This window comes from Choristoneura fumiferana, chromosome 9 (assembly GCF_025370935.1).
Source record: "Choristoneura fumiferana chromosome 9, NRCan_CFum_1, whole genome shotgun sequence".
Taxonomy (NCBI): domain Eukaryota; kingdom Metazoa; phylum Arthropoda; class Insecta; order Lepidoptera; family Tortricidae; genus Choristoneura; species Choristoneura fumiferana.
This window is the reverse complement of record NC_133480.1, coordinates 5,978,262-6,004,240: the sequence shown is the minus strand read 5'-3', so window position 1 is coordinate 6,004,240 and position 25,979 is coordinate 5,978,262. Positions and strand designations below refer to the sequence as shown.

The following is a 25,979-nucleotide window of genomic DNA, read 5'->3' as shown; positions in this document are numbered from 1 at the left end:
CTATATGGCTGTATCGATATCTTTGAAAGAAAAAAGAAAGAAAGAAAATACATTCATTTATTTTCTTTGCAGTAGACTATACTTTGAACATAGCCTAAAATGTGCTTAAGCATTAATCAACTTAAAATTACTTAAGTGTTCTGAAAAAACCTTTACAAGAGTTGAACTTCAACCTGTTGAATATTAATAAAAATAATAAGTTTTTGGTAAAAAAAAAACTACAATACAATACAAAGACTCTTTATTGTACAGCAAAAACAGTAAGCGATAGGTACAGAAAACAAATACAGAGAAAAAAATTAAGGTAAGCAAAAGGCGGCCTTATCGCTTAAGAGCGATCTCTTCCAGGCAACGTAATAATTTTTAATAAAAGCTTTTTTGCTGACTGTACCTACTTTTTGTCGACTTTACTTGCATTGTCACCCAAACTACATTTGCATACCAAATTTCAAGTTCAAGTCGATGCCGTTGAAGAGTTCCGTCCTGCGGAGACAATCCTGGCATGACTACCAGGATGTCACTACCAGATTATTGTATTGTCACGCAATTTGCATAAGTAGGTATACCAAATTTCAAGTAAATTTAACTACTGGAAGTTGGTCGAATTTAACTTGTAAGATTTGATTAGACAGACAGACTGACAGACAACGGGACAAAGCTTGTAATAAATAAGGATACAAACTCAGACTAAGAAAAAATTCCGAATTTATTTTGTGTTACCTAAGTAGTTGTTCCGTCGAAGGTCAAGAATAATACATTGTATAACGAGTACGTAAAACGCGCAATTTTACCCGAGCCATCTATATCCCCTCGAGGCGCAGGCGAGGGCTGATAGTTAAGTCGAAGCTAAAATAGGTTTATAAACATTTATGTTACCTGTTTTTCGATTCGAATAATTGTTCATTACCTTTTATTTTTCATCACATTGCTGTTTCTGTAACAGCTTGTTAAAATTGTCTAGTTTTATGATGAAAAACAAGAATTATATATAAAAAAAAACTAAAAAAATATTTTACAAACTTTTATTGTTTGTGGCTGTTGGCGCCTGATTGCAATAGTCTTAGACGAATATTTTACTTTATGCAAGAGAGTTTAAATAATAGATTGTACAACGAGAGCATAAAAGGAGTCATTTTACCCGAGGCGTTCATGTAGCCACCCGAGCCGGTACGGCGAGGGTGAATAGACACGTCGAGGGGGAAAATGGGTTTAATGCTCGAGTTTTACACTGCTTTTGGCTTTTCACTTCGATTGCAAGTAAATTAAATAACAACAATGGAAACAATAATTATTCACTTACTTCTAGATGTCTTTTATATTCCATGCATTGCTATAATCTTTTTGTTTAGTTTTATTAATTTGATTGATTTTCGATCCCGAGTGGCTTATTCACGCGCTTACCTGGAGGAAAGTGAGTTTAATCGGCAGAAAGTTTATTTATTTAATTTTATATGAATTAAATAAAAAAATATACAGTTTTTTTTTTGTTTCTGGCTGTTGACATATTATTGCCTTGGTCTTAGACGAAGATTTTACTTTATGCACCAGATATTAAAAAGTATTTTTATGTCGCCTACATCTACATACAATAAAGTTCTCGAGCATAAGAAATGAAAGGATTCTGTTTTTCAGTGGTCCATATAAAATCACTGTATCTATGACTGATCATTACATAATTTTAAACTTGCTTTGAGAAGCTAACGACTTTATCTCAAACATTTGCATAAAAGGTCAAGGCTGTATTCTGAACGATAAGATTTTAATACGGATTAAAAGTAAATTTATTCTATTCTAAGACGAAATCGCGGAAACTACTCAATATATTCATGTATTTTTTTCTAACAATTTATGACTATAGAGAAAAACGTCATGTGACGCAAATTAAAGAAGTGGGGGGACCTCGCCCAATCAATTGCGGCTCTGCGAAGAAGGTCGCTGGATGTGGCCCTTTAGTTGTCATGTAATCATCAAACTAAAAACTGACCATTTTATGCCAGTTTTTTATTGAAAACGTTTAAAGCTAAACAGCGCGTTTTTCTTGGACCTGCCATCACCGAATGTGTCAAATATTCTTCGAAAGGATTTTTAAAAATATTTACTTTTTTTGGTATTATCTTTAGGTAAGTATGATTTGGTTAGATACTAGTAAGTACCTATTTATTGATTTCTAATCGGGCATCTATGAAATGTAAAAACTGGTGAGTGTATGTGTGTTTTTTTACTCTTTCATGTATTAACGTACGTGTGTTAAGCACGTGGACAGATTTGACTGAAGAAAGTAGGTAAGTGTTAACTATTACAGGTACAGTTGAAGATTATTTAAACGATAGAATAAAATAGTAGAATGTTATAGTGATTCCTACTACTAATATTATAAATTTGAAAGTAACTGTCTGCCTGTTACCTTTTCGCGCTTCTTCTGCTGAACCGATTTAGACGAAATTAAGCATGGAGACAGTAATCCCATAGGCTATTTTTTATCCCGGAAAAATGCATAGTACCCGCGGGATAGCGATAAGTGGAATTCCACGCAGACGAAGTCACGGGCACCAATTAGTAGTAATATAATTAAGTAAATAAATAGGGGGAGGTCTCTGTCCAAAAGTGGACGCCCTCTACGGCTGATATGATGAGTACAGTCAGCATCAAAAGTAGCTGTACACTCGTACTTTTTCGTTTTACAGCTACGTACTAAACGCCATGCAAGATTGACAATGTGTCAATGCGACAGAGTAAAAAAGTGATCCACTACTTTTGATGCTGACTGTACCAATACATTTCATACACATACACACACACACACACACACACACACATATATATATATATATATATATATATATATATATACTGAGACGTACCCAAAAAATTTCACAAAAATCGGTGAAGCCGTTACGGAGGAGTTTAGTCACAAACCTACGAATAAATATTGTTATGGAGAATATTATATATTATAATTATTATATTAATATATTATATTATATTATTAATATAATATATTTATTCGTAGTCACAAACATTTTAGCACGAGAATTTTATATAAGTATTAGATAATTATTAGTTTTAGGATAGACTTACCCAGTGCAAAGATTATTTTTTAGGTAAGTGAAATTGGCCATTAATTTAGTTTTTACCTACTACGAAGCCTGAGGTCCTGGGTTCGATCTCCGGTCGGGGCAGTTATTTATTTAAAAAATACGAACGTGTGTTCTCGGTTCTTGAGTGTTTAATATGTATTCAAGTATGTATTTAAGTACGTTTGTCCGTTGTCGAGTGCCCATAACACGAACTAACTTTGCTTATTATGGGACTGGATTAGTTGGTGTCAATTAGTGTCCTGTGAAATTTAGATATTTATTTTATAATTATATTCGCGTCGCGTCAAGTCTCAAGCCGACAGCCAAAAAAACAGATTTCAAAAGGAAAATACCTATCGAGATTCTAACTAAACAATAATATTATGTGTGACCCACGTGGCTTCCATAAGAAAACCGGCTTCATTCGCGTCGAACGAGGCTTATTTTCGTAAACAATTTCGTAAGGGAATAAAGTAGAGTTAAAACGGTTAACGCAAAGATCGCTAAGGTGCTGTTATAATACAGGGATAATTCTAGTACCTATATATATATATTTATATACTAGCTTTCACCCGCGGCTTCGCCTGCGTGGAGTTCGGTTATCGCGCGCTGCTCCCTCGGGAACTGTGTATTTTTCCGGGATAAAAAGTAGCCTATGTCACCCTCTGGCCCATAAACTCAATTCAATTCTTTTATTGCTTGTAATCAATGTAAGTACAGATTTAACTAACACTTAGCTAATAAGTTCTTACTAAAACAATTATGTATGAGTCACTAAGTTACTCGAATTAAATTAATTATTATTATATTATTATTATAAACTATCTCTATGCCAAAAATCACGTCGACCCGTCGCTCCGTTTCGATGTGAAAGACGGCGAAACATACAAACACACACACTTTCGCGTTTATAATATAAGTATGGAAGTATGGATATATAATCAGAATCTCGGAAACGGCTCCAACGACTTCGATGAAATTTGGTATGTGGGGGTTTCCGGGGATGAAAAATCGATCTAGCTTGGTCTTATCTCTGGGAAAACGCTTATTGGCGAGTTTTAGCCCGAGCAAAACTCGGTCGCTCAGGTATTTATATTAGTTTGACTTTAAAAATATTGGACACGTATATTTTCATTTTCAAAAATATCTACTTATACAGCTCATGCCACTAAGCTTATGGTCGATATGTATATATATGTATACATATAATATTTGACGCTATGGCTATGGCTGTATAGATTTATACCCTCGTCTATACTTAGAGTCTATAGCAATGTGTATCGAATGACGTTAGATGTCATTACGACATGGTTCTGTGATGGCCTAGGAATCAAATTGGTTGACTGTATAGCTGTATAGTCGAGGGTATAAATATCTATACAGCAATAGCGTCAAATATATGTTTCTATACATCGATCTTATGTTTAGTGGCCTAAAGTTGTATAGATATTTTTGACGTCTTGGTAACGTATGTATGATATGTGAATATGTAAGTTTATGTTTATGAACTTGACTGTGCAGTCGAGGAAACTTAATTACATAACTTATCGTAATAAACTTCACTGTTACTTTTTTGGCATATATATGGGATGTCAAGATGACATTAGTAGCACAATGGTTCCACCCTGGTACGCGATTCAGTTTCTTTGACTGTACTTAGTATTTTTAATTTCCTTTATCCTTTTGTTGAACATTTTTTTAAAGTCCTTTTTGATGCTAAGTTGATATATTAGCAATTTTTGCATGTTTTGAGGAAAATATGAGGTACATACTGAAATATTCTGAATTTATTAAAAATTACCTTGTAACAGGCTAGCGAAAAGACAACTAAAGAGATAATTGCCCAATTTTAAGGTCCATCATGCTGTGCTTACCAACCCCACTGCAATTGGTAATTACCATGACCCTGACTTTGCTGGTATACTGGCTCCACTGGCGATGGCGGAACCGTCGGCTGCTGGAGCTGGCAGCCAGGGTCCCTGGCCCTCCAGCGCTGCCAGTGCTGGGCAATGCCCTGCTCTTCATGGCCAGCCCGAATGGTAAGCAGCACTTAACAGACGAGTTCCCTTACTTATAAAAAGCCACAAATGTTTTAAGATGTGGATTATTCCCATCATGCATATCATTCATAATAAACCCTCGACGCAAAAAAGAGGGGTGTTATAAGTATGACCGCTATGTGTGTCTGTGTGTGTGTCTGACTGTGGCACCATTTACTTTCTACCAGCACTTAAACGGGTGGACCGATTTAAATGCGGTTTTTTTTTGAAAGCAGCTGTTCTATCGATGTTAGATATGCTTCATAACCGGCTAAACCGATTTTGAGGTATTGAACTTTGAAGTGACAAAGTCGGGGGTTTTCCAACTTTTTGGTGGTTAGGTTATGGTCTAACGCACTGGAATCACGATTGTTTTCACCACTACTTTCTGTCAAACGGTATGAACAAATGCATGATATTGACAATAGATTCACCTCATAATCTGTCAACTAAAAAAAAAATCGAAATCTGTTTACAACTGGTGAAAACATCAATGAATATATGCGTAGGTAAATAATAAATACAGACGAACGTAGAATCTCATTTTATGCAGTATAGGTTAATGATAACAATGAAAACCAAGAACCATCGTTTGCTAAAATGGACAATTGTCCACTTACGTTGGCTGTAATGTGGACGTTACGGTAAGTGCATGGAAAATAAAATAGTCACATCATTACAAATAGATGTCGTAAGGGCCAGTACAGACGGTAAGCTTACCGACTGCGACGTAGTTGCAATGCCTACTGGAGAAATAAGAATTATAAATATCAATAAAAAGCATAAAAAATCTTCACCGAGCAATAGCCCTAACGATTGCGTGCGACGCTTAGGTACACAGTACGAGTACACACACTAGTAAAGATTCATATAAAGACACTAACTAGCACGTTGAACACGGTGATAATTTATAATAGTTATTTAATGCCAAGTTAGTGTGAAGTGAAGATATAAAGAAATGTTAATGCAATATTATCCATATTAATATAATGACCGGAACTCACGTCTTAAATCGAGTTTAGCTCGACATGTTTCGGGCTAATCCGTAGCCCTTCGTCTTCGGAGCAACGCGACTCAGCGGCTGCTGCAACACGCGCACATATATAAATATTTTATCCCCTTAAGAAAGACCCGCATGAGGTATCAGTAGGTATCACACTGTTATGTAAGTACCTATACAAGGTGTCATTGTGTCATCATCCTAGATACTAATATTATAAATGCGAAAGTTTGCGTGTGTACGTGTGTGTACGTTGGTATAGTTACTCCTTCGCTCTAAAATATCTATGTAATCGAATTTCAATGAGACGTACTATTTGTAGTCTATGGATATTTGCAGAATAACATGGTCACTTTGTATCCCGATATATACCTACGGGATCCACATAAAATTCCAAAATTTCAACTGCTAAGTCCAAAGACTTTAAATTTTGCACGGATGTACGTCATATCAATAAAGTAAATGAAGGCCACGATAGATATAATTTTTGGAGACCGCATGGAGATTTAGTAAAATCCCGTAAGTTAAATTCGAATGTTAGATCTAATGGTTTACGTGAGCAAAGCTGCGGGTAGAAGCTAGTCAGGAATAATTCAGCCAGTGTGGAGCCACTAAGAACAGACAAATGTTACAGTACATTGTAAAATGTAATTCGTCAAAGTCGTGACGTCATCTTGAATCAAATGCCCAAAAATCTTTGCAGGAGTGATTATTTGGACTTACTCAACCACTGGACGGAATATTCCAGATTCTTTTCAAGATGCTTTATTCGCACATTCATTGCAATGCATTTCAAATTATATAATAAAAATATTAATGCCAAAAGCTCTTTAATTAATAGGCTTGTAACACCCAGTTGCACTACATTGTGGCGCCAGATTGACTACTTTAAACTCGTTTGTTTTACAGCCTCGCAATGTAACGCCACAGTCTGTAATGTAAGCTGTTCCTAATTTTCTTCCTCTAAACTCATTTGTTTTACGGCCTCGCAACTTAAAGCCCCTGTCTCTAATGCCACTACTTCCTAATTGTTCATTCCTTCATTAACTGTTCTATTCGTCTATATAATTATCTTCCTATAGTAAAGAGGAAAGCGAAAATCACTTTTCATTTTTAAAACTTTGACGTATTTGTATTCGTTTCTAAATCTAAATGGTTTAATGGAAGAGATCGCTTTTAAGCTATAAGACCGCCTATTGTCTATGCTGCATTTCATCTCCGTGTAAAATTATTGTATTATTATATTGTAACTCACTGAACTCGCTCGTATACCTAATACCTATATAACCCATAGCCGAATAAAAACCGGTACGATAAATCAGACAGCAGTGTGAACATCCTTATGCCATGCAACTTACGTGATTTTTATTGTAGGCCTAAAGTTGGGTTTAAAACAAGTTTGTCATTATTTGCACATACACTGTTACAACAAAATAACAGTGACGCGCTCCCATTAAGATCTGTAATCTCACAAACACATTTGGCAATAAGCTCGGTATTTCGGTGGCACTATATTTTGCGTCCAGGGGGCCTACCACGCTCTCTTAATACGATTCAGTTTAGGCTCTAAACTGAACTGCATCGCTATTTCGTACCACTCGTATCGAGCTGGGCGTACGTAACCCGACGACGTGATCCTTCACTAGAAGAAAAAACACAAATCAAGCCAAGCACTTCAGATTCTGAGGAATTTTAAGTGTTTTACTTGGAATATTTTTAAATTTCAAGAACTTTTATTCAAGTTTTATAACTTTTCATAGGTACTCACGACATTGTGCTTCTTAACTCCTCATTGATAAAACTAATTTTTCAGTGAGATGAGAGACTCGTTGATTAGTGACGGCGTAAACCTTTTATTTGTAATCAACACAACGGTTGCTAAGAACCCGGAATGACATAGAGTTATGGTTTTCCAAAATAAAGAGGTTTTAGTATACAATATTAATTTGGTTTACATAAAGCGGCATCCCTTTCGCGACTTAGCGTTTCAGTTTCGGACCAGAGACAATATCGGTCTTTCATTCACTTGTAAACCACTGAGACTCAGCTCTGAGAAATAAACGTCGTGGTACCAATTTCGACGATTCAGTTTAGGTGAATTGAACTGCTCTGCGTTTGGATCGTTTATGCAAAGATCATGGTAGGCCCCCAGTACTATTTCACTCTTTAAATCTCCGCTGTTGTTGTAAAGTCAAGTAGTAGGTATCAATGTGGGGTTATGAAACTTTTTTTCAGAAGTCCGTCCTTTCACTATAGTTTCACAACTTCACTGTCTCCAAAGTGGAAGCACTCAATTGCCATTATTTATGATCAGCGTGTCTTGTTCATATGTTTGTTTGTTTATACTCTTTATTGTACAAAAAGGAAATACAAAAATGTTGCACAAAAAAGAAAGTGCAAAGTACAAAGGCGGACTTATCCCTGAAGGGATCTCTGCCAGTCAACCTTTGAGTGGTAGAGAAGAACAATAAAAAAAAGAATAAGGATCGACAAATAGAGCAAAACATTTTGAATAAATATAAATGCATATGTAAACCCTATAAGTACCCAAATATATACAATATGTCATTTCTTTTTAATTTTATATGTATTCTGAGATTTCAAATTAGGTAGTTAATCTGCGTCATCTTTGGTTACAGACCAGTTAAAATTACTTGAAGAGGTTTTAAACAGATATGGTCAGTATGTTAAGTTTTGGATGGGTCCTGACCTTAATATAATTGTCAAGAATGCAGAAGATATCAAGGTCAGAAGGTATTATTATCGTGATCAGAATAATGATCATTAATTATCATATTTATCTTATTCTATCACGGGCTACTTGGTTACCCTCAGACACTATATTGACTGAGGATGCCTTGAGGATGCAGTAAAATTAAACACAAAAATGTGTAGGTATTGTATTTTATTGTATTGTTTCACTCTATATTGTGTATAAGACATGAAAATAACAGTTAACAAGAGAAAGATATACATGGGCGAACTTATCCCTTAAAGAGAAGGGAGGGAGGGGGAAATGTTTTTTTCTTTCTGATAATTTACATCGCCAAACTTAAGCAGTTTGCTGGTGAACAACCTTTTTATTTTTAAAACATATTTTAATACTCGTATTACCACTTTATCCTGTTAATGCCACTTAATCAATTTTGGCCGAGATTACCGGAGGACGTAGTACTGAAACTAACTTATGTGTAAAGAGTAACCCCCTTATTCATAAACGACAATCAAACCTATTTTAGTTAAAATGCCGCTAAAATTCGTTTGTCCTTATCTGTCACTTCTAAATTTGTATTTGTTAGAAAGGGACAAAGCATTTGTTAGTTAACATAGGCTTGTTAAGTTTTATGAATAAGGGGGTAAAGATAGAAAAATAATGTACCTAATCTGGTTTTGTCTTTTCAGTTACTTTTGTCAAGTAACAAAGTGAATGACAAAGGACCAGTTTACCGGTACATTCAAGAAATTCTTGGCCCAGGAATATTTACCGGGGGTAAGTACTCGCATTGTTAGGTTACTCATGACTGCCATTTAATTTTATATGTGGAGGAGCGGGACTTCCTGACACAAGTACCCCTACCTATTGTAATTATGCGTGTATTTCTAGAGCCTGGATGTACTCGTAGGCTAGAGCGTTGTCAGATTATCCGATCCGATATCGGTATCGGACGCCGATACGATATCGGGGCAAGTAAATGATCCAATATCGGATCGGATAATCTGAAAACGCTCTAAGAATTGTCCAGGAAGTGAGTGAGAGTGAGAGGCAAAAATCTACGAATAGGCAGCGAAGCGAGGCTGGGATGGTTAGTAATCCTATTAATGCCCTCGATATGGAAAGTTAAGTACCTATTAAAGTATAAGAAGGCAAAGTGAAAATCCCGAAATCTTTCAGGAAAAGTATGGCGGAATCACCGCAAAATCGTGACTCCATCGTACGACAAGAAATCTATTTCTGAATTTGAAAGAGTTTTCAACGTGGAGGCAGCTTCGTTGGTCCAATCGCTCTCTGAAAAGGACCCTAAGCATACATTCAACATTTATTGGGATGTCGTGTACTGTACTACGCAATGTGTTTGTCGTAAGTTGAATAGAGAGCATTAAATGAAAAGATTTGTTTTGCTCTCGACTGTAAATATTTTTGAAAAAGTTCCCAAATTAATAAATGTTACCAAAATCATCTTGTGCACCACTACACACCTATAATTTATCTTTTGTAGAGACTCTTATGGGACTCTCTAAACATGAGTCGCAAAATTTAAAGTATCTGGATGAAGTGATGAAGAATACACAAAGGTAGGACTGTTATTTTTGTATACCCTTTTTGGTGTCTAATTTCTAGGCAAGGTATCGGAGCCTCCCGTATTCTTTTTTAACCATCACTATATTCTGCGAGTAATCAGTCTGGCCGAAAATACTCTCAATCATCCCATTTTTTACAAGCTTTTATTTAATTTGCCCTGTTAGTGTGTTAATTAGTATGGGCCCAATCATAGAAGCTACGACTATATTTGGTTCACTTCCAGTGGTCGGATTGACTTGAGATTTGGCATATTTTTGTTAATCTGATAACAATACAATAATCTAGTAGTGACCATCCTTATACTTAGTCCAGTCAGATCGTCTCCGCAGGAGGGATCTCCTGAAATGTTTACGGCACAGACGCAAAACTTTGCATAAATTCTTTGTTAAATGCCATTGTAATATTTAGACGACCAGATGGCCTAGTGGTTAGAGAATCTGACTACGAAGCTTGAGGTCCCGGGTTCGATTCCCGTGTCGGAGCAGATATTTGTATAAAAAATACGAATGTTTGTTCTCGGGTCTTGGGTGTTTACTATGTATTTAAGTATGTATCTATCTATATAATTATATTTATCCGTTGCTTAGTACCCATAACACAAGCTTTGCTAAGCTTACTTTGGGACTAGGTCAATTGGTGTGAATTGTCCCATGATATTTATTTATTTGCTATTTATAATATTTACCAAATTATTTTCTGTTTTAATCAGCTGGTACGGCTCGATGTATGCAAAAACCACAAAGTGGTACCTACAAATACCCCCCGTATATTGGTTGACGGGAACCAAGAGAAGATTAGATAAATGCATGAAGCTAACTCGTAGTTTGACTAATGAGATATTAGAGACGAGACGCAAAGTTCTGACAAGAACTAGAGAACGGCATGTCCGATGCGCGGTCGACAGATTTCTCATGAGTGGCGAGCTGACGGAGGAAGAAATTAGGCAGGAAACCTTTACCGTATTTACCACAGTAAGCTTATTTTTAAGTATTTAGCATTAACCTATTAAATTTTAAAACGACTTTATTCTAATGAAATATTTTTCGGTCATTTTGGCACATTCACAGCGCTATCCTACCGCTGTCCAATCCAAATTATGAATGATCTCCATTCTGAAATAAATGCATAAATCAATTGTTCGAGCGTTTCAACCGTCTCATTTATCTGGACACTTTTCTGTAAAAATGACCGAATATTTTGAGTTTTTTTTTTGTGTTTGAGGCCAAACGTAAGCCTATTTTATATAAAAAACTAGTAGAAATACAAGAACACTAACACATAATAAAAAACGACATCAAATTCTACAACCAGTTAGATTATTTTTACAGAAAAATGATAGGGTTGTTAATCGCCCGGGAGCACGCTGAGAACATGTCGTCCATGTAAATATTGAACAGAGTTGGGCCGACCACACTTCCCAGTGGAACCCCAAAGCAAGTTGTCCGTTCTTCGGTCACAAAGTCATCGATCCTCAAGCTTTGATATAATTATAATGTCATACAAACACCTCAAGAAGCACAGACGCGTTTCGAACTGTATAGTTAATTCATTATCAATGTTTAGTTAGTTAATCATCACCCGAATAAACGTAGCTGTGGTGCACGTTTTTAGCTAAAAATCAAAATAAAGTAGTGCAATTCATTGATATAGATGTCCGCAAAGTAATACTAAAATCAATCAATTATTTAAACTGTAACGGTCTATCTATGTGTTTTTTACATTTCTTGGTTCATAAAACTCTACATTGTTTTTTTCAGAGTCAAGAAGCTTCAGCTAAAATACTTTCCGCTGTTTTGGTATTTCTCGCGCATTTACCGGAATGGCAGGTATGTAATCCTGATCTCATGAGTAGTAAATAGGCGTCTAATAAATAAAATAAAAGAAGCAAATAACTCACGCGCCACAAGTGCCAAGTATGCTGAAGGGCAAAATAACTGGTACATTATCATTACATACGACGATCCAAATCCCAACGTCGCCGTACGTAAAAGCCGTGGTAGCCTAGTGGTTTAACCTAAGGCTTCTCAAGCAGAGAATCGTGGATTCAGAATTCATGAACAAAATTTCATTTCATATTTACGACGATCTTTACGATGAAGGGGTATTATGAGAAACTGCACCGAAGCAATTCAATGCTGTATGTGAAATTCTCGATCCGCGCTGTGCCCGCGTGAGAACAACAGCCGCAGAAATCGTTTTGCAGCTTATATCAATTACTCTGATAGAAGTCTTGTAAAATATCACTACTGCTGATGTAAGTACAAACGGCACTACGTCTGATTTCCCTGTGTATTCTATTTTTCAGGATAAAGTGTTCAATGAGATACAAGAGTGTCTAGGCCCCGATGGTGACTTTGTGACTGCAGATCAGCTGAAACGTCTGGAGTCCTTAGACATGGTATTCAAGGAAGCACTTAGATACATGTCAATAGGACCTCTGATTCAGAGGACCGTGGAAAAAGAAGTCACTATCGATAATGGTAGGTAAATAAGAAATAAATGAACTTGACTATAAATGAAACACTTCTTTCCGTTGTTTGGAATGAACTTAAATAAGTTTTTGGTAAAAAAAAAAAATTCAATACAAGCTTTTTTTAGCTGACTGTACTTTTTGTTGGCTTTAATTGTATTGTCACCCAAACTACATTTGAATACCAATTAACCGTTGAAAAGTGCCGTCCTGTGGAGACGATCCTGGCCGGACTACCAAAATATCACTATCAGATTATTATATTGTCACCAGATTTACATAATACCAAATATTGAGTCGATCAGACTACTGGAAGTGGGTCAAATTTAACTTGCAAGATTTGTCTCAAATAAATAAACAAATAAATAAACGAACAGGGCAAGTTAAAATAAAAGCTTGTAAAAATGTAGATGGTCTATAGTAGAATATTTGCTATTAGAATAAATGTAGATAGATTAGTCGTTTCATCAAACACAACGGCTGTTACTGAACCTGTGAGGCACACCCTTGGGCTCATCTACACTTGTCATTAGGTAAGATAGGGGTCAATCACGGGTCAGTTCATGGACATTGGCAGGATTCTTTTCAGAAGGGTGTACTGCATCTTGCATCTGGATATAGGGAGGTGCATTTATAGGTTTCATTCTGTATTTTAGTCTCGTTCTATTTATTCTCTTTTACGCCAGGGGTGCAAGTGCATCCCCTTGCACCCCCATCCTGGCGTCCATGGTTTTATGTTAAAAGAGTAGTGCAAACCTTGTGACACTATGTGAGGCTATGTGCCAGTTGTTGGACGCCAAGAATAACGCTCTGTCTCTCTAGATTTTTCCCTCGTGACCAAAAGTAGTTGAGGGGATGGCGTTGTTACGAAATCTTGCATATCGAAGATCGCCGTATATTTTCTTGGAAATCTGCTCAGTGCTGAGGCGGAAGATATGTCTCCGCCACTGACATTCCACTGACTTCGCTTTTCTATTTCCAGGTAGAATAACCTTACCTGTGGGTACATCACTGGTTTTCCCTATACACATTCTGCACCGGGATCCTCAGTACTGGGAGGAGCCTAACAAAGTGAAGCCGGACCGGTTCCTCCCTGAAAACGTTAAGCAAAGGAAGCCTAATTCATTCATTCCATTCAGCTCTGGGCCTATGGATTGTTTAGGTACCTACCTAAGTTACTGGTAATGGATTTATTCGATCTAAGACTGGGTCAGTTAATCTACAACTGGATCCATTGCAAGATCTATTGCAGGGGTGTGCATTTTTCAAATAGGTGACAATCGACAAAAATCATGAAGCATTATGGGAGGGAGAGGAGATGTGAGATGCCTGTTCAATCAGGTTCAGCCATTTCGCAGATTTTATTTTTTTGCCAAATGTTTCATTTCCCAATTCTCAATTTTCTCCGAAACCAAAAATTTTTCTTAGTGTATTTTCTTATGTTTTAGAACACAGTAGGTTAGGTTCTAGATGGTTCTAGGTTTGTTTCATGAAAGTTCCAAAAAAATATATAGTTTCAGAGAAAATTCCGAGTTGGAAATGAAACAGTTTGTGCAAATAAAACATTTGTGAGTTGGGGAAAGGCAGAAAACCCTATTAGTGTACGTTTTCAAAGTTGCCCAAAAGCATTTAAAGTTTTTTAAAAGCCATGGCAAGATTTTCCACCAAAAAATTTACTTAATTTAGAAGTAACTATCAGTGCGGAGGGGGCTCCGCTGCACGCTGGTATGGTGAAATATTTAAAAACATCACGTGACTTATGTAGAGCGCACCTTTCGGTACAGTCGAGTTGTGAGAAACAATTTGATCAAAAATATCTGAACACGACTCTATTGTTAACGGCGTAGAAGCGTGCTCAGATAATTTTGTTAAAATCTCACAAGCTTATGAACTCGACTGTACAATACAAGCAGCCCAGTGGTCAATGTTGCTGACAGTGGCTGGCATCTTCCCCGTAAGCGCCGTATTAGCTGAGTTTGCTCCTTTTGCCGCAGGACAGAAAGCTTGCTTGTAATAAAGCTTGTAGTTTTATGTTTACTTTTGTAATCTATGTTTTTGATTTTGTCTTATCTACTCTGGTACATAAGTGGAGGCTTTCTTACACTGTGTTACTCTGGTTGAGTTCTAAACCGTCAGTTCTAGTATGAAGGGGAGGAAGTGGATGAACACACATTTCTTGATAAATTTAGCTATCATAAGGGCTCACGGATGAGCAAAGTAATTGTTTCAGTCTTTTCAGTTCATTGATAAAGACCTCCGCAAAGTAAAGCCTGATTCAATTTCAGTTCATTACAATGTATGTTTTTTTTTGAATCAGACGTTACTTTGCAGACAAACAATTACTTTGCTCATCCGCGACCTTAAGATTAGACGTCTAACATCTGGTAGCATGGTGGACGGCTGTGTTGCCTGTGTTACTCTGGTTGAGTTCGAAACGCGTCAGTGTAGTGTGAAGGTGGAGGAAGTGGATGAACACACATTTCTTGCATAAATGTAGCTATCATAAGGTCACGGATGAGCAAAGTAATTGTTTCAGTTCATTTCAGTTGATTGATATATACCTCCGCAAAGTGAAGCCTGATTCAATTTCATTTCATTACAATGTATGTGTTTTTTTTGCGTTCATTGTCATCAGCATCATCATTCCAGTCTATATACTTCCCACTGCAGGGCAGAGGCCTCCTCTCAGAACAAGAGGGCTTGGGCCATAGTTCCCACGCGGGCCCAGCGGGCGTTCATTGTATTTTGTCGTAAATTATACTCGTGTACTGATACCCATTAATTTCTGGAGTCCTGAAGGCGAAACCTGATGGCCTTGGCAAAAGCGTTCAAAAATATACACTGACCAAGTATGCAAAAGACTTGTTTATCTAATGCCATGATTGTCTAAGTCTGGAAGATTACTTACTAAACGGTCTAGGTCGTGAAATGCACAAGTAGGCAGTTAGGTCTTGATTGTATTAAATTGATTTACAAGATGAGACCAGACCATTTATTTACCTACTAAAACTAAAATATTATGGCTCGTTCTACAGCCAAGTCATTCCGTCTACTATGGCTTATAGCAGTGGGGGCGTTTTACAGACCAAGACAATTTTGCTACCCGAACAATAATTGGAACTAAGGTGGTCTGCTCGCCAAGGCTAAATGCAAGTAAGGCCATCGGGACCCAACCCCCATCCACAATGAAATTAACAAACAAAACTGTTTTATTTTCAAGGTCGAGTCTTCGCCACAGCAATAATAAAGACGAGTGTTGTCCATGTGCTGAGGCATCTGAGGCTAGAAGCTGACGGACGTCTCGAAGACCTGGACATCCAAATAGCCATCTCAGTCAGGTTCGCAGCTGGATACAACCTGAGGGTTACTCCGAGGAAATTGATAAGTGCTTAGGGCCTATTAAAGTAGGGAAAAATTTGATAGTCTGGTCAGGATCGTCGCCGCGGGACGGAACTCCTCAACGGCTAATGGCATGGACTTGAATTTGATACGGAAATGTAGTTTGGATGACAATGCAACTAAAGTAAACAAAAAGTAGGTACAGTCAGTAAAAAAACCGACCAAGTGCGAGTCGGAGTCGCGCACGAAGGGTTCCGTACCATATGTACAACATTAATTAGGCATTAGCAAAAAAATCACGTTTATTGTATAGGGGGGGGGGGGGCTTAAATATATTTTACTCTGTTTTTTTAGTATTTGTTGTTATAGCGGCAACAGAAATACATCATCTGTGAAACATTCAACTGTCTAACTATCACGGTTCATGAGATACAGCCTGGTGACAGACAGACAGACAGACGGACGGACAGCGGAGTCTTAGTAATAGGGTCCTTAGGTATGGAGCCCTAAAAAAAGCTTGTATTAGGAATTAAATTTTTGACTAAAATCGCTAAACATACTCTGATGGTGGTTTGTTTGGCAGCAGGCAACCGTAAAACCATCGACATCTATGACTGCATGAGACAAACTAAAAAGCCTCTAAAAAAAGCTAAATAAAAAAACTAAAGACCCTCCAAAAATTGTTATAGGTACACCAACTTTTCATCTTTTCACTAAAACGATTAAAATTGGTGCAATTTAATTTATGAAAGGGCCTTCTGGCGCCGTAGAACCTAACTTTGATATGAGCAAGATGTATTTTGCTAGACGAAGAAGGGCACTCCATAATCAGATTAAAGATATCCAGAAGAAAGGTCAAGAGTACCCGAAACCGGCCAGCGTATATGAAAAGACTAATGAGCGTTAGAGAACCGAAAGGTATGTAAGGATCGTAGCCGGTGGCGTAGCTATCGTACGGCCAGGTGGTGCAGTGTACCAGGCCCCCGGAGCTCAGGGAACCCTCTTACCTGCGCTTTGACAAGAGAGGAGCATTAAAGAAAAAGAGGGAAAGAAAACTTGTGAACAGGCTCGAGCCTCGAGCCTACTAGGGATAAGTTCAATTCACTGTATCCTATTCTTATTCCTATCTAAGTATTTATAATTTTGAAGGCCAATATAAGCTCAAGCTATACGTATGTACGTAGAAAGAGGGGGTGAGGGCCTAATTCTTCTCTATACACTAGGGCCCTTGTCCACCTAGCTTCGCCATTGATCGTAGCAGGTGGAAAAAAAATGGTCTCTGCCTAAAGGTCTCTGTTGAGAAAGAGGCGTGATTGTATGTATATTTTGCTAGACCCTATGATATTGCACCATGCATAAGTAAGTAGAGCGATAAAATGAGAAACTTGCCAGGCGCGAAGTTCCTCGGGCTGCGAGGCCTTAGGCGGTGACCTAACCCCCCCCCCCCTCCACACTCTCCGCCGCCTCTTACTAAGGGCCTAAGCTTCTGTTGTGTTGATATGTAGATAATATTGTTTTTGTATCTCCTGTGTTTTGTTTTATTTCCGCCACCTACTTTGACGTAGTATTTGTATTAGTTTCTGTATCCAAATGGTTGTCTCTAAGAGATCGCTTTTAAGCGATAAGACCGCCTATATTGACGACTCTACATTTCGTCTGTATAAAATTATGGAACTGATTTGTGGTGTGCAATAAAGAATATTTGTATTGTATTGTATACATTGTAAGATATTATTATACGTAGGTATTTAAGTATAGGTACTATTGGTACTATTGGTATAGGTAGTATTGGTATTATTGTGATGGCGTGATTGTGAACTACCTAACATATTTCTTTATTTTAATTCTAAATAAAATCTTAGGTTTCTTTTTTTTTATTTATTAAAATTAGCTCCCGATTAAACCTGTACCTACTAGTTTTTTTTTTATCAACAGCCGTTCGCATTTATTATGATAGGAAATGAGCAAGTGACCTCTGTCACGGGTGACGCGGGCGACGCCATCTGTAGTGTTATTTTCATTCCTCCCGACCCAATAACGCTGGCTTTAAACTTTCGTCAGATGGCGCCATCTTGTGACACCCGAGAATGCAAGATGGCGCATGTCAATTGTCCTTTTCCCAATAAATGCCATGCCTTGCCATGCCATTTTACCCGAGACGTTCATAAAGCCACCCGAGCCGGTACGGCGAGGGTGGATAGGCACATCAAGGGAAAATGGGTTTAATGCTCGAGTTTTACACTCTGCTTTTCACTTCGATGGCGAAAAAATGAAATATCAACAGTGCAAACAATTGTTCACTTACTGTGTACCATTTATTGTTCATGTATTACCACCAGAGAGCGGAATTATCATGGCATTTTAAATTAGAATGTCGTAAAATTATCATATAGAGCGTCTTTTTCCCCATAAGAATGGATATTTGACTGTACTTAAAAGAAGTAGTTTAAAACCGGAAAATATAAAGAACATCTATTTCTTTTATAGAGAAAATTAATGGAACACTTGTTAACATTACAACAGAATTTCAATATGAAATTGAAAAAAAAAAAACTAAACTGAAATTATTAAATCATACGCCTATTTCACATTTTCAACTGCTCAACAGTTAATTGGAAGAGATCGCTCTTTAGCTTAAGGCCGCCAATAGTTTACCTCTACTTTTAATCTTCTTTATTACCTATGTTGTGTATCGATATATGTATGTGTATCGTCGGAAGTCGATAAGTGAGAAGTCACTATAACTGGTCAAACAGTGTCATTAAAATTCCGCTCTCTGATTATCACATAACATAACTATACATTTTTAGTTTTTTTGATCTATTTTGATTGAGTTTTAGTTTAATATAAATAATATATAAAAAACATAATAATATGTAGAAACTTCTTTGTTTGTGGCTGTCTGTCTTTGTCTGTGCCCAAATGGTGATAAAAACGGGACCCTATTACTAAGACTCCACTGTCCGTCTGTCTGTTTGTCAATAGGCTGTATCTCATGAACCGTGATAGTTAGACAGTTAAAGTTTTCACAGATGATGTATTTCTGTTGCCGCTATAACAACAAATACTAAAAACAGAATAAAATCAATATTTAAGGGGGACTCCCATACAACAAACGTGTTTTTTTTTGCCGCTTTTGCTCGTTATTAATAACGTCAACAGGTAGTTGCTTGAAATATTCACATATTTATTTCCATATTCATTCATTCCATTCATTTGTCCAGAGGTGGTGTAGGGGTTATAGCACGCAGCACGGATTGCTTAGGACCTGGGTTCGATTCCCGGCGCCGGTCTCTTTTTCTGGTTTTTCTGTGCATCCATGTCTCAGTTTGTATTTTCAATATGGTTTCACGGGATAGGCAACCGTAAAAGTAACGAATTTGGAGTTGAAATAAAAAATACAAACATACTCCAAAAAACCAATCATATTCATTCACTTTAAAAATAAATACTTAATTAAATTAAAATAAAATAAATATTTAAGGGGGCTCCCATACAGTAAACGTAGCTTTTTTTGCCGTTTTTTGCTAATGTCTAATGTTGTATAGGTATGGATGGAACCTTTCTTGCGGGAGTCCGACTCAGACTTGGCCGTTTTTATTTTTTTATTTTGGCCGTGTGATGCCGGGGTGGGTCGCTAGTAATTAATAAAATAGACAAAAATACTTTGATGTATTCAATTAATAAATTAATCGATTTACTGAACAGATTAATGATTTTGCACTAGTTTCTAGGTTTTCACATCACTTAATGTCTATGGTCGGGTAAATGGCGTCTTTGTTTACAGTTTTCATAAATTGGATTGACATAAACCATACATAAACCATTACAAACAAATTTTTCGGATGTTTTGATATCGTTAAAAAAACACTGACGTCAATCACCAACACCTTGAACCTTCAATACAAATGTTTGTTTCGTTTCATGTCTTTTTTACCGCACTGCGAAAAAGGAGGGTTAAAATGTGTTTGACCCGTATGTACCTACCTAGATTTGTATGTATGTCTAATTCCTATGTGCTCTCGTAGCTACTCAACGGCGATTTGCATAACTGATACGTCATTGGATTCGTCTTGATGACGCGAGTGAAATTCTTGAAAAATCAAAATGGCAGATTTTTGGCGCCAAATTGTGTCTTCAAAATTTTTTTTAGTCAAACCTAGCGAGTCAAAAGGAAGGGATTTAAAAAGATATTATATATACAAGTCATGTGCTTAAATTTAATTTGGAATAATACTTAATTGGCAATAATTTGAACATCAATATGTCCATTTATTTGGTCCTCGCTGCAATCTAAACAGCTGGACGGATTATAACATAATGAAGTATCATTAAATTTGTCATAACTGTCGAAGTGAAATAGAGTATGTAATATATCAATTTGGCGTCCGCGAAAAAAAATATGGCGGGGAATTTAAAAAAAATTGTATTGTAACATATATGTGTATCAAATAAAAGCTAATAATTAGCACATTCTAAATATACATGTAGGATCGTAAAAATTGAAGAAAAGCCACTTTTAATAGTAAAATAAAATATAATTATAAATTTCCAAAATAACCAAAGCAAACCACGTCTTTCGTCTTCCGTCGCTTAGCAATCCCCCGTTCTACATTTAAAATCAAAATACACCTGCTGCTTATTCATTCTTCCTCTGTCACTCTCATACACTCACATCTCATGCTCTCTTACACTCTTCATACGTCATGATTACACTCCTTTCCACTCATCCTACAGTCCCAAAATTGTAGGATCGTAAAAATTGAAGAAAAGCCACTTTTAATAGTAAAATAAAATATAATTATAAATTTCCAAAATAACCAAATCAAACCACGTCTTTCGTCTTCCGTCGCTTAGCAATCCCCCGTTCTACATTTAAAATCAAAATACACCTGCTGCTTATTCATTCTTCCTCTGTCACTCTCATACACTCACATCTCATGCTCTCTTACACTCTTCATACGTCATGATTACACTCCTTTCCACTCATCCTACAGTCGGCCATCCTGCATTTAGTCTGCCCTCAGACTACACCACAAAAAGCTCTGAAACTAACTTAATTAACACTATTACCTTTCCTCTACATCAACAAAATAACTTAAAATTCAACTGTAAAACAAAACAACTTAAAACATCTGACTACAACAGAGAACCATTAAACACTAAATTAAATAATAAAAATATGCAGTAAAGTAAATTCTACCTCCTAGTCATATTAATCATGTCAGGTACTATGTGAAATTGAGATATTCGGAGTACCTATAGTCATCAACTTCTTATTTGGTTTTGGCATCTGGTATGGATCTAAGTATTCGGACTTACGATTTATGCCTGCTTGAGACTGAGTACTCGTGACCTCCACCAAGTCATTCTCGTTGTATGTAGTGCTCTCTTTTCTTTTTCTATGTCAATGCTTTCTATTATCTTTCTTGGTAGTCTTTCTGTAATCTTCTCGGTTCAACATGTTACTTTCTTTAATTTTCTGGTCTAATAACTCGTAAATTTCATGATCTTCTTTTAGTTCGTTCTTTGCACTTTTCTTAGCTGAAGTAAACGCTTGTTGTTCCTCTTTTAATTTCTTAATCTCTTCCTGTAAAATTCTCTTTTCTTCTTCCAATGCCTCAATTTTGGTTATGTAGGTCTCCTTCTCAATCTCCTTCCTTGGGGTCAATCCTTTGAAGTTGTAGACTGGCTTTAGCGTTACATCATTGTTTTTCATCAACACAACACAGTGTTGTAAAAAATCCTGACCCAGAATCATAGAGTAAGGAATAGCGTCTTTCGGAACAACATGAAATAGAACGTCATTGTACCATTGTCCGTCGATCTCCAATCCAAACTTTAGTTGCCCATAACATTTCACTTCGTTGGCACCAAACCCCGTCAGAATTATTTCACTTTTGTACAATTGGGGCGTGCCTAACGTGTGATAACAGTCTTCGGATATCAAATTCAAGTCGCTTCCCGCATCTATTAAAGCCTGCACAGTCTTATAAAATACTTTTATCTCTTTTGTCGGCTTTTTAACTGAAAAACTTCGATTGATACTCACATTCATAATATCCGCCGGTTTTGTTGTGACATCCGTTGTCAAACAACAATCTGACATTTTACTAGGGCAGTGACTGCAATTAGTGCAACCGTAAAAAAAGATTTTTTCGGCGCGCCGCTAGTGTTGTGCCAATATTTCTCAATACTGCCAACACCGCCTTTTGTCGCTGTCTTTGTGATGCTATTACCGCCTGAAGTTCCGGCTGTCTCCTTCGATGACATCTTGCAATTCGGTGCGATATGGCCGAACTCGTTACACTTAAAACACTTTAAGCCCTTTTCCCGTATGCGGACATTCCGCCGATGCATGATCCATCTCTCCACAGCTGTAACATCTTGAAACACGCCGATTTGTGTTGTCTTCACGTTTCGATCTGTTTTCTTTGTTCGCCCGTAATTTATTTTGCTTCAACTGTTCGTAAATTTTCAACTTTTCTTTTAGGTCAGAATACGTCGTAACACCATACAACATGATTTTATTAAGTTCGTCGTCTTTTATGCCTTCCACAATGTATTTTATGGCGACATAATCTGCCATCTTGCCTCTCTTACCAAGTTCCTTCATGATCAAAAGATAATCGAGACATGACTCATTGCTTTCCGGTGTCTGGTACTCATGATTTCGTGGATCGTCTTTTGGTCAATCTTGTCGGGAAATTCTTTGATAATAGCGACCTTTAATTCCGCCCATGTTTTGAAGGTACGTTCCGATCGGAACCACAGCAATGCCGTACCTGCCAAAGAACGTCTCGCCATCAGAAGCTGTTGTACTGGGGTCCAACCGAATATTTCAGCGTTGTCGTCAATTTCTTCTGCCCATCTTTCCGCGCTGTAGGTCTCATCTTGCCCCGTAAATTTCTTTATCAGACATTCTGTCAAATGCAAATTCGAACCGCCGCAATTTTAACATTCCTCGAAATTGTCTTCACAATCTCGTTGCCGTCCCGATGATGACATGATTAAAATTGTCGTCTTCAAATTGAAAATAAATTCGTCTTCACGTCTTCTTAGTATAGTTCTTAGTCACGTCGTATGTCTCAGTTCGTTCTTCCGTCGTATAAAATTTGCCGATTATTTTCTTCAATTTTATTTTGATCGATCCCGGACGAGCCCCCAAAATTGTAGGATCGTAAAAATTGAAGAAAAGCCACTTTTAATAGTAAAATAAAATATAATTATAAATTTCCAAAATAACCAAATCAAACCACGTCTTTCGTCTTCCGTCGCTTAGCAATCCCCCGTTCTACATTTAAAATCAAAATAAACCTGCTGCTTATTCATTCTTCCTCTGTCACTCTCATACACTCACATCTCATGCTCTCTTACACTCTTCATACGTCATGATTACACTCCTTTCCACTCATCCTACATACATGGATTCTAATAGTTTTAATCTACCATTTTCACTGAAATATCAAAAAGTATTTAATCAAACAGTAAATAAAAAATAAAAAACCCGACTGCCTTCAAAAATACTTAAAAACCGATTCCGAATATTTTTTTTACAATAAATTGAACCGACTACAAAACACGACTACAAATTCACGGCATCCTTTAAAACCAATTGCTCCAAGTGCAGAGTTCCTAAGTCTCGGGACTTGTTTTTCGCAGTAAAACTCATTTAAATTATTTCTTATAGCAGAAATATCAAAATTATCTAAGCCGGGCTAGAATAGCAATATGTCAATTTTGACAGTCTCAAAAATGATACCAGGTTAAAGTTTCGTAAAAAATGCGTGGACAACTTTCCCTGGCCAGAGGCTAGCTACGTGTTTTTTTTATTTACGAGTACCTAATAGCAGACAAACGAACAGACGGTTCACCTGATGTTAAGTTATTACCGTCGCTCAGAGACATCCGCAGCACCATCAAGACTGCAGATGCGTTGCCGGCCTAGCAAGAAATGGTACTGTAGGAACTAGGCTGTATACCGCTGGCAGGTGGTAAAACTGACCACCTGGCAGGTTAGATTGACTTTGTTATGTATAATGGTAGGTGTTCAGTATTGACAGATGTCAGGAGCCTTTACCTCCTAATATTTTTTATTCACGGTGGCCACACCTTAATTGTTATAACTACCGACATCCGAATAACCGCTCCCCTCCACTTTTTCGATAACAAAACCAGCTGACTCGTCAGCTGGAGCGCGATTCATTCTCTATTTTTAAATACTATTTTAAGAATTTGAATTGTAAGCGGCCGTTACGCTGCCCAAACTTTACAAGCTTTCCTTCAAACCGTAGTTTTTAAATTTAACGTAAGCTCAGTGCTGCTGCTGAAGCCTCCCTGCACCCCTGCGCTGATCTGAAGGCTAAGTACGACACCAGAGGTAAGAGTTAACAGTGATTCCGGAGGAGCTGCAGACTTCGAGCCAACGGTGCCCGTTACCGACGCCCTAAGATCCTGCCCTGCAGCAGACGAGGAGTTCTCAGGTGAGAGCTTCCTACAGCAGCTATTCTTTCGCGTGCTTTTTTCATTTTATTTATTAATTTGTCGCGGGACGCCATATTTTGCTTCCGGCACGTTCCTTCACCATCCCGACTTTCCTCTCGTTGCTCTTTCGAAATTCCTATACAGTCCACTTCCCCTTTCTCGCACATTTTTTGGTCTTCGAACCGATATTTGATAAGTGACCTTTTTTTCGTTTTCCGTTTTGGTGTAACTATCCTTTAAAAATTCCTTAACATTTGTCGGGTAAGCAAAATATTGCGTCAATAAGAAAGATGTAGACCTAAATTATTTTAAGCTTAGTTATCTGGTTCCTAAATAAGATGAACTTGAAAGATCTCTCACCCATAGTTATTTGACCATAACGTAATAAATATATTGGGGCAGAGTGGTTCAATTGACCACACATGACTGAAAATTGAAACACTATGTGGGGTCAATTGAAACACCCTAATATCTTCGGCACAATTAAAGTAATTTTATCTGTTATAATCTTTTTCATCGCTACCATAGCATACAATGAGCTCATCAAAATTCCACATGCGTAAAATAAATATTTTACAATTTATGACCTTCTGAACATCTCGATTAAAAAACACGCATAAAAAAAGTATAGGACTTTTAGCTGTCTTTGTTCCTGCTACCTTATACATTTAACTTAATCGAAGTAGTAATGATTTCAATAGTAAACAAACAATACAGATTAAAGTGGAAAAAGCATGTTCATTTTTCATACAAAAGTGCTTGTTTCAATTATAACAATGTTTCAATCAAACCACTCCGTATACTTAGTATAGATAGGTACGTCCGTACCGTGCAACGAGTGCTGTAAAGAATCGTAACGTCGGGATGCAAAATTAAAATAATAGACTCAAGATATTCAGTTTAAATTGTTTTTTTTTTTATATTAAGAGGTATATGGCCAAGATGAAATAAAAATGTTCTTAAACTTTTTCTGATATATTTTAAGAGCGTTTATACCTGCTGAGCTGGCAACGTAGCATTTTTGTTAGTTTTTTCTCGATTATTCCATAAAAAATTAATGAAAATTAAAAATGTGGTCTGTTAGAACTGTTCTTAATATATAAGTTTAATGTGTCTACTTCAACAATTATTCGTGATAGGACTTTTATATTCTTATTAAACGAAAAAATGTTTATTAACGGTTCCTTAAGAAAATAAAAGCCTATCACGAATCATTATTGCAGCAGACACTCATTATATATTAACAAACAGTTTTATCAGAATACATTTT

At 37.0% G+C, this 25,979-nt stretch overlaps 1 protein-coding gene and 1 pseudogene across 3 annotated transcripts; one reads left to right on the top strand and one right to left on the bottom strand.

Moving 5' to 3' along the window:
* Positions 1 to 1,904: 1,904 nt before the first annotated feature.
* Positions 1,905 to 20,062, top strand: LOC141431048 (cytochrome P450 4V2-like). 3 transcript variants are annotated; one of them, XM_074092017.1, is made up of 12 exons: positions 1,905 to 2,120; positions 2,253 to 2,282; positions 4,932 to 5,116; positions 8,756 to 8,862; positions 9,519 to 9,606; positions 10,009 to 10,194; positions 10,334 to 10,409; positions 11,126 to 11,387; positions 12,174 to 12,242; positions 12,722 to 12,900; positions 13,873 to 14,048; positions 16,107 to 20,062. In XM_074092017.1, the coding sequence occupies exons 3-12, from the start codon at positions 4,939 to 4,941 to the stop codon at positions 16,277 to 16,279; spliced, it is 1,494 nt and encodes a 497-aa protein (XP_073948118.1). In that variant the 5' UTR covers positions 1,905 to 2,120; positions 2,253 to 2,282; positions 4,932 to 4,938; the 3' UTR covers positions 16,280 to 20,062. The 3 variants fall into 3 exon arrangements, with proteins under 3 accessions (XP_073948118.1, XP_073948119.1, XP_073948120.1); XM_074092018.1 differs by lacking the exon at positions 2,253 to 2,282; XM_074092019.1 differs by lacking the exons at positions 1,905 to 2,120; positions 2,253 to 2,282; positions 4,932 to 5,116 and adding an exon at positions 7,951 to 8,256.
* Positions 20,063 to 20,427: 365 nt separating this feature from the next.
* On the bottom strand, positions 20,428 to 24,878 carry LOC141431049 (uncharacterized; annotated as a pseudogene).
* Between the last annotated feature and the right edge of the window lie 1,101 nt (positions 24,879 to 25,979).